The 10178-nt window shown below is 37.4% G+C and overlaps 1 protein-coding gene across 1 annotated transcript; it reads right to left on the bottom strand.

Moving 5' to 3' along the window:
• Positions 1 to 6192: 6192 nt before the first annotated feature.
• On the bottom strand, positions 6193 to 8038 carry LOC125416095 (acrosomal protein SP-10-like). Its single transcript, XM_048458785.1, has 3 exons — positions 7990 to 8038; positions 7643 to 7768; positions 6193 to 6338 (listed from the first exon to the last, which is right to left on the bottom strand). The coding sequence occupies exons 1-3, from the start codon at positions 8036 to 8038 to the stop codon at positions 6193 to 6195; spliced, it is 321 nt and encodes a 106-aa protein (XP_048314742.1).
• Between the last annotated feature and the right edge of the window lie 2140 nt (positions 8039 to 10178).

The following is a 10178-nucleotide window of genomic DNA, read 5'->3' as shown; positions in this document are numbered from 1 at the left end:
CACCAACTTGACTTCTCTATTCAATGAATTGTATAGGTGTTGTCTTCAGCAATGGGACTTTGCTGTCAGTTTGTAGAGAGCAATAGCTTGGGTTGTTTGGGGATTCCAATTGGACACATTTGGAAAGCAATGCAGTTAGATGTAACCTAGTCCTGCTTCTTGAAGCTTTATTTGGTGATATGCAATGTCCAGTTGGGACTCTGTCTCCCCATTATTTGGCAATTTTTTTAAATATCACATTCATATACATGCATATTTTAGAAAGCTTCTACTTTGTTAGTTTTCTATATGATCCCTCATAGTCCTTAATTTGAACTGTCTTTCCTGTATTCCCCTCTCATCTCTCTGTTCCCCCCTTCCCACTTGATGCTCCCATTCAAGCCCCCCATCCATCCATATTTATCCATTATATTTTGCTTTTCTAGTGAGATCTATCTAGTCCCTTTCTCTCTTCCTAACCTCTGTGACTCTATGGATTATAGAGTGGTTGTCATTGATTTAACAGCTCATACCCACAGATAAATGAATACACATCATATTAGTCTTTTTGGATCTAGTATGCCTTCCCAGAATGAGTTTTTCTATTTCCATCCATTTAACTGTAAATTTCATGATTTTAATTTATTTTAACTGCGGAGAAATTCTCCAGTATGTCAACATATAACATATTTTATCTATTATTTTGTTGAGGGACATCCAGGTTGTTTTCAGTTTCTGATATTATGAATAGAGAAGCAATAACAATAGTTGATCAAGTGTCTCTTTAGTAAGATGAAGCAACATTTGGGTATATGCCCAAGAATGGTATAGATGGATCATGGGATAGACCCATCCCCATCTTTCTGAGGAACTGACACACTGATTTCCATAGTGACTGTAAAATTTTGCACTCCCACTCCCAATGGATGAGTGCTCCCCTTTCTTATTCCACATCCTCACCAGCACAATCTGTCACCCGTGTTATTGACTTTAGCATTCTAACAGCTGTAAGATGGAATCTCAAAGTAATTTTGATTTACATTTCCCCAATGGCTAAGGATGTTGAACATTTCCTTAAGTGTTTCTCAGCTGTGTGAGAGTCCTCTACTGAGAGTTCTTTATTTAGATCTGCACCACATTTTAAAATTAGATTATTTTTTGATATCTAGCTTTTAGAGTTTTTATGTCTTTTGGATATTAGCCCTCTATTACATATGTAGTGGGAAAAACCTTTTCCAATTCTGTAGGCTGATGCTTTGCCTAAATGATGGTGTCCTTTGCTAGGCAGAAGCTTCTCAGTTTCATGAGGTCCTATTTATTAATTCTTTGTCTTAGTGCTTGTGCTAACAGTGTTTTTCTCCCCAGGTATTTTTTTTCCTATGCCAGTGAGTTCAAAGATATTCCCTACATTTTCTTTTGTTAGATTTTTTGAATCTGGTTTTATTTTGAGTTCTCTGATAAATTTGGAGGTGAACTGTGTATACAGTGATAAGTATGGATTGATTTGTATCAAATTATCCAGTTTGACTAGCACCATTTGTTGAAGATGTGCTTTCTCCTCAGTGTGTTTCTGGCTTTTTTATAAAAAAAATCAAGTGTCAATAGATATATAGATCTATATCTGCATTTTCGATTTGACTCCACTGATCAACGTATCTGTTTTTGTGCCCATACCATGCTGTTTTCATGACTATAGCTCTGTAATTTAACTTGAAATAGAAAATAGAAATACTTCCAGTAGTTCTTTCATTCTTCAGAAATCTTTTAGATACCAGTGTTTTTTTTTTGTATGTGTGTGTTTCCATATGAAATTATAAATTTCCCTTTCAAGATCTGTGAAGAATTGTATGGGAATTTAGATAAAGATTGCATTGAATCTATAGATTGCTTTTGGTAGGATGGCCATTTTGATTATTGATCCATGAGCATAAAAGGTCTTTTAATCTTCTGATACTTTCTTCAATTTCTTTCTTCAAGGACTTGAAGTTTTTTTTTAAATCAAATATGTATCTTACTTGTTTGATTAGAGTTGCCAAAGATATTTTATATTATATGAGGCTATTGTGAAACTTCCTGATTACTTTTTCTTTCTATGTTTTTGTTTGTATAGAGAGAGTGGGCAGCCTTGTTTTGTTCCTTATTTTAGTGGAATTCCTTCGAGTTTCTTTCCATTTAATCTGATGTTGGCTATAATCTTGCTACAAATCACCTTGTATTTAGATTTTTTTGCCTTGTATCACTAATCTCTTCAGGACTTTTATTTATGTTTGTCCCTTGTATTGCTAATCTCTCAAGGACGTTTTATCATGAAAGGACAGTGGATTTTGTTAAAGGCCTTTTCTGCATTTACTGAGGTCTTGTGCTTTTTCTTTTTGCCTTTTAGTTTGTTTATATGGTAGATTACATTTCTCTTTTTATGGATGTTGAACCATCTCTGAATTTCTAGGATGAAGTCTACTTGATTGTGATGAATGATCTTTTTGATGTGTTCATGGGTTCAATTTGCAGGTATTTTATTGAGTACTTTTGCATCTATGTTCACAAGAAAAATTGCTCTTTCTTTATTAGGTCTTTATGTGGTTTGAGTATTAGTGTAACTGTGGCCTTGCAAAATAAATTGGGAAATGTTTCTTTTGTTTCTATTTTGTGGAATAATTCGAGTACTATTGTCATTAATTCTTCTTTGAAAGTCTGATAGAATTCTGTGCTAAAACCATCTGGCCTTGGGCTTTTTTGTTTGTTTCTTTGTTTGAGAGACTTTGAATTTCTGTATCTCTTCCAGTTGCTGGATTCAGTTGCTGTTTCCAATTTGAGCAGAGGACTGTGATCTGTGAGTCTACCCCTAAATAAATAACCCTTTATTATACTCAATTCTGAACTAGAGTGGGAATTCTTTTTAGTGTCCCTCTTCAAGCAATAATAACTCATTCAAAAACATAGATTATACTAGCCAACTGCTAATGGATTAAACAAAATGTGAAAGAGCCAAAAGCATAGAGTCTTTGTCTGCCTTATAAAGAAATAATGAAAATAGGCTTCATGGATGATCCTTAACGATATTCTACCAGCAAAGGAAGCCATGGTAATTCTCTGAGACTGTACAATGGTATTCACTATGGGATGTTGGAATGAGTCAGCTCTGTAGAGACAGAGACTCATGGTTCCAGACTGTGGGAGAAGAATCACTAGTTCTTACCAGGGATGGGGTCTGAGAAACATAACGAAAATGTTCAGCGAATGTGTAGTGCTTGCATCTATAGAACAAGTTAATGAACTGGACTACTTACAATTATGAGTCTATCTCATCTGAGTTTTATATTAATGAAAAGACTATTATATAAATAAACAGAAACAAATCCTGTAGGTGTGTGTTAAGAAAAATCCTCTCTTAGGGTCCTCATTGTTGTCCAGGTTCTCTGGGATTGTGATTTGTGGGCTGGTTTTCTTTGCTTTATGTTTAAAAACCACTTATGAGTGAGCACATGTGATAATTGTCTTTCTGGGTCTGTGTTACTTCACTCAAAATGATGTTTTCTAGCTCCATCCTAAGAGAGACATACATAGATATAATCTACATGGGTAGTAGAAAAAGACAAGATCTCCTGCATAAATTGGAAGCATGGGGACCTTAGGAGAGAGTTGAAGGGGTGGGAAGAGGCAGGGAGGGGAGCAAAGAAAAATGTAGAGCTCAACAAAAATCAATAATAAAAAAGTAATGCAAAAAAATCCTCAATTTTCAGTTTAAATTTCCTTCTTGATTCTTCTTTTAAAAACATCTGGTTTTGAGTGCTATAGTTCAGGCAATAGTGTTTTTTAAAAAATGAATTTATAGTTTATCCTGAAATGCCATTATGAGAGGTAAAAGACTCTTCAACATGAAAATTTACAAATAATTGCTGTACATATAATGGTGGTTGGTGTGAATCTTACATAAAACACATTTCGTGAGTCTATAAGGAAGATAAACCTGATTAAAAGATACTTGTAATGCAATGATCTGTGCTAGTCTGGCTGGTATTTTCAAGAGTTATCCATATATTAGAAACAAATACATTAACAGAACACTAAAGACATACTGAAAGAATATGTAAGACATTTCTATTAAATAATGGGGAGCAAGATTTATTGACATAGACTGTTTAAATAATTAATAACATAAATTGCATATTTCACTTAGTTTTTATTTTATTAAAATGTTCATTTATTAAAGGAAATCTTAGAGAAATGAGTTCACAGCATACAGATTTTGATATGAAGATTTTTGAGAAATTGACATGCATCTTCACACCTGAAAAAGAAATGCACATGAACTCAAAGCTTTTTCTCTTTGAGACAGAGTCACCCCATGTATCTCTATATTATAGAACATTATGTGCAGAAATATACCAAGAAATTATGTAGCATAGTTAAATGTCTTTAACTCTCCACCATCTTGCCTCAATTTAATGAATGCTATGTTTCCAGGTCAGTGCCACCACATCAACCTCAAAGACAAATAAATTTCATTTATTCATGTATTCTTTGAATGTTTCATAAATGCATATAATTATTTGAACTATAGTCACATCATTCATTCTTCCCTCCAATCCCTCCAAATCTCTTCTAGATCATCTCCATGCCTCCTTTGTCATGTCGTGAAAAAAAAAAACCCACTGAGTCAAATTGGCGCGGTTCAAACAAATGTGGTTATGGGGACATCTATCAGAGCATGGCCAATTTGCCAAGGACCAAACCTCTGAAGAAAACTGATTCTGCTTTTCCTAATAGTCACTAACTGTCGGTAGCTCCTCAACTAGGTTAGGAAATGGTGCTACTCTCCTCCGTCCAGGCTGGAATGCTGACTGGCTCGCTCCTGTGCAGGTCTCCTGTAGGAAACCACAGCTGCTGGGAGCCCCTGAGTGCAATGACCCAGCATGTCCAGGACACAGCACTCCCCAGGCCTCCACCACTTCTGACCAGGCATGTCCAGGACACAGCGCTCCCCAGGCCTCCACCACTTCTGACTCCGCCTGCATTTCCACCCTCTTTCTGTGGTGGTCACTGAGCCTTGGAAGAGGGACATGTGACTTATATTCATGACTAAGCACTCTACAGACACTCTTTCCCCTTCCCACCCATAATGCTTACAATATGTCCAACTAATACAAGGGGAAATGGTCTGTAGTTAATAACTCTTTAAAAATCCTAACAGGTTTTGCTAAATCTTTTAACCACTTACTGATTTATGTGTATATCACACACATAGAGAAGAAATCTGGTTTCACTCAGTGTGAGCAAAGAGTAATCATCAGGAGCCTGGGCTTAGATGGGAGAGGGAATGAAATCTTACAAATAAATTTCCCTCTTCATGGTACAAAAGCAACATGGTATAGTATTACCTTCCTGAAATAGGTAAGATTCAACACCATTCTCACCCATGAATCTGCATGCCCAAAAAGAACATCTTTCAAACATTTAGTGGGTGTATTTTCTGGCAATATAACAAACATCAGGTGGAGAGTTCACCACTGGCTAAACCTTGGCACTACAATCTCACAGTTGTCCTTTTCTCATTCTTTTAAACAACGTCATCCAGATGTATTCCTTTTCAGTTGTGCGGCCCACATAGTGAGAGTGGGCCACTGAGTCTATTTCATTGGCACCCAGGTCTTGCCCTATCCCCTCTTGATCGTGCTACTTCCTGGACACCACGAGGTGAGTAGTTTTGGTATGCTGTGGCCTTATTATGACATGATGTTTAGTTTCAACACAGGACCATAGAAATGGAGTAAGACAATGAAAGGCTGAAACTATGATCCACAATAATCTTTTCTCCTTTCAGTTGTTTCCTGATGAAACTAACCAAGTTCCTAAAGCATCTGTTGTACAAAGGATACTCGGTTTGTCCATCGCCTTTCTGACCCTCTCATATCCTTTTGTCTCTTCATCTTACTTGACAGCCCACACCAAAGTGATGAAGGCATTGATAGAAACTCAGAGTCAGCTATTCTCAGAGTGATGAGGACAGGGAATACCAAGAGTTAAGAATTAGACTTTATGATCACATATACACTCAGAAGACCAAGGAACTTTTGTCTTTCCCCAGGTTCTGTGACTTGCACAATTCTTAGTCTCAGATAAATCTCTAGTGCAGAGTAAAAATAAAACCAGGAGGAAGAAAACAGACCAGGAGGAGAGGAAGGGACTGATGAGGTCAACTGAAACCAGCTCACCTTAAGTCATCATAAGTGGTATATTGATGTCATTACAGAAATCGTCATGCCTGCAGCACTGCATATGTATTGTTAGACCTCCAGAAAACTTTTCATCTAGGTCACATGGTTTAGAGCACCCAGACTCGACACTTTGCAAATTCTCATCTGTGGAAGAAGGAAGCAAACAAATTATTTATGTATAATTTTGAGAACCAGAAAATGACCTCATATTTAAGTACATTTGAAATGAGAATGCCTTCATGGAAAGAATTTTCCTCAGTAACAGAAATTATATATGTATATATGTATATATTATATATAACTATATATATGTATATATGTATATATAATATGTTGTTCTACATTGGCCATTGTGCCACGTACTCCAAAGCCACATCTGGAAATTCTGTTTCCTATGAGCTTTTTCTAGTAGAAACATGCATTTAATGTTGAGCATTAGGTCCTGGATGTTGAGGCATATAGAATCCTCTCCCTGTCAAGTAGATGGGCACAAAGGATTTATTCACTATATGCTGGTATCCATGTTCTGTGGTCAGCAATATGGCAGGCAGGGAATAATGCCACGTTAGCTCTCGATATGGAATGACAAGAAGGATGCACTATGAAAAATGCCGGGAGACAGATGAAGCAGGAAAACTTGAGAAGCACCAAGGTGTCCTTTTGATAAGAAAATGTTTTGCAGAGAAGGTGACTCTAAGATAGAACTCAACAAACATTAGAAAGCAAAAGCCACCATAACAGATGATGAGAAATGGTGTATTTAGGCACTTTGATAATTTATAGCCTTTGGGCCATGTGGGGGGCTTCAATGACAATGACCCTTATAAGCTTGACTATTTGAATGCTTGGTCTCCAACTGGTTAACTGGGTAGGATTAGGAGATGTGCTCTTCTTGGAGAAGGCGTGTCACTGGGGAACTATGTTTGAGGTTTCAAAAGCCAGTGCCATTCTCATTGTCTCTTACTCTCTTTCTCTCTCTCATGGTGGGTCACAGGATGTAAGCTGTCAACTATTACCCAGCACCAAGTCTGCCTGCCTGCCTGTGATCATGCTCCCCACTATGATGGACAAGAACTTTACCCCTCTGGAACTTTAAGCCAACACCAAATTAAATTCTTTCTTTGATAAGTTGTATTGATCATGGTGTTTTGTCATGGTAATGGAAAGTTAACCAAGACAGACCCTAGATAGCAGAGCAGACCCTAAATAGCAGAACTGTTTGGAACCAGAAGACTGATGAATATATCAACACAATGATGGAGAGAAGCCCCATTCACTCAGCATATTCTTAGCTTTACCATTGACAAGTGTTGACTCCAGCACAAGGTTCAGAATATCATACCTGGATATCAGTTGACCCCTTTTCTTTAAGTACAATATCTTAGAGATGGTACTTGGAACCCTGAAGGAGAAACAGAAATTCTCCAGAGCATAGAGCACATACTTACAATCAGATGAATACCAGGTTCTGCGGATAAAACAGACTTCATCAGGTTGTGCAGTGCATGTTTGATTGCCGTCAACACATTTCCTGTTTTTGTAAGACTTACACAGTACACACTGTAGAGTGAGAGCTGCAAAGATAAAGACTGCTTAGAGGAAACGGGTGCCACAGTCACTTCCCAACAAAAGCATAGGTCACTGGACCTCTGGATTGCTTGGCTGAACCCATGTATTGCTAACATGTATTCCAGTCAATATGTCCTAACAGCACAGACAAAGCAAGGTGAAGTAAAGAGATGATTTACTTGCCTTTCTTCAGTACATAATGAAGCAACCTGCAGGCAATACTTACCAGTTTCAAAGCAGAGAAGAAAGAGACACAGTTTCAGTAGGTTTTGCATTTCTCCTGAGCAGACTCTTGCAGCAGGCTATGTCAGTGCCAGGCAGCTAGTGGTCAAAGATCACGCTCAGAAAAGATTAGACAGCCTCTAGTGAATTTATAGTCCACTCAGACAACGACAATGGACACTGGGTGCCCAGAAGCAGATCTCAGAGTAAGCTTCTCCCACATTCATTGGCAATACACCAACTCCCTCATATTTCCTTGCTTCAGGTGGTGCTAATGACGTACGTGACCTGTAAGGTAATCTTCTCATCGGCAGCACATGGTGATCACTCTGTTTTCATGCTATGATCTCAAAGTGCTCTGCTAATGCTAGACAACAAAACTAGGCAAGGAAAACCTTTTGGAAGAAGACTTTTATTGAGCCTGAATTGTAGCATGGTGGGATGGCACTAGAGAGTGTCTCCTGGATGTTGGAAAGGTGAACCTAGCAGACGGCTTGTGTAGACAGAAACTTATCTGTGAAGGGTATGTATACATGCCTCATTGAAAAGAAGGACTGTGTTAGCACCTAGTCTTTAATACCAAACAGAGGACTTGGGTTGGAACACCTCAGAAGTGCTCCTTGTCTGACTTGGCTGTGAATAGCTGCTGGACTACTTGGCTGATAGTTTCCCTGCTCAAGGTTGCCACCCATCAGTGATGGGCCTGTTTAATTGCCTGTTATTGAATGTTGCGATCATGCACAGAAAGCATCAGATGGTGTTAGCAATAAAGAATTGCTAGAAGGTCAACATAGAACACTCAATTTTAATACCATTAAACTTACTTTACAATATAAAATTATTACATATTGATATATTGCATATCAAACACACACACACACACACACACACACACACACACACACACACACACATTTGAGCCAAGGTCTTACTAAGTAACCCTGGCTAACCTGGAACTCACTATGTAGACCAGAATGGCTTCAATCACATACAGATCTGTCTGCTGTGATATCCATATTTAACATGTTCAAAAATCAGAGCTTTATTTTTCTGTTGAGTCCCAAATTGGTCAAATATCTTCAACTTTTTGGTTGTTAAACCATTTTAATTACAGGAGGAATTAAAAGTTTTGTTGTCACACGCAAGGGTGTTCTAGGCTATACTGTTTATTTCTTTTCTCTAGAACTGGTATCATGTCTTTATCTGAGGAGTCAAGTTCATGTAAGTAGAAAACTATTAATAGTTTACAATTGAGGTGTCACAGTCACTCATTGATACTGAGTTGGTCATTATTTCTATATTTTGTCTGTGGAGAGATATAAAACATTCCCCTATTTTATTTTATTTTTCTATCTTGTTTTAATTGAACAAAATCTGCTGTACAAGTCTGAATAGTGTTTGAATTTTGTTATTAAGGATAACATCTTTATTTTTTATCTTGTATGAAATTTCCTTATGTAACTTAGCACCATGTATAATCAAATTACTTATTTAAGAGGTTCACATACTAACAATTTTACACTTAATTGTGTTACTGTGGGTTTCTTCTCAGAGTTGTTTTATTAACTCAGTGAATTTTTGTTGATACTTCTTTTCCAAGATTTCTTTTTATGAAAGAGTGGAAGTCAGTCTATCAAGTGAGTGAAAGATGGAAACAAGCTGGTGTAGTTATCCAACAGGGTCCAAGCAAAATTAGTCAGAATAGATAAAGAAGTTCAATATATAATGCCACATTTAAAGAATCCCTGATACTTGCAAATATATATTCACCAAGAGTTGGGGCTCTCAAATCATAAAATAAACATGAATACGCCTAAAGGTCTCATAGACACAAGAGTAGTAGGCTACTTCAATACTCCATTTCCATCTTCAGATAGATCATTCAAACTAAACTTCAACAGAACAAGGCCAGTGAGATTGCTCAGCAGGTAGACACTTTATGTCAAGCGTGGTTGTGATGGTCTCTGTAATTGGCTGGGTCAACAAATTAATGATCCATATGAGTTAACATTAGCACCTGGATTGGGTTTAAGCCTTGCAGTTTCTAAAAAAGAAACAGTTGGAGCACAATATGCAGTGTCAGGTAAAATATTCAGTGGCTGAGAAACAACTAATAAAGCCTGGTTGGTATGGCAAGTTCAGACGGTTGACTTGCAATCCATGGTGAGGACAGTGTTTCTTAAAGAGCAGGTG

Source organism: Myodes glareolus, chromosome 4 (assembly GCF_982192425.1).
Source record: "Myodes glareolus chromosome 4, mMyoGla1.1, whole genome shotgun sequence".
NCBI classification, from domain to species: domain Eukaryota; kingdom Metazoa; phylum Chordata; class Mammalia; order Rodentia; family Cricetidae; genus Myodes; species Myodes glareolus.
The sequence above is the reverse complement of the archived record's forward strand: the minus strand, read 5'-3'. Positions and strand labels throughout refer to the sequence as shown.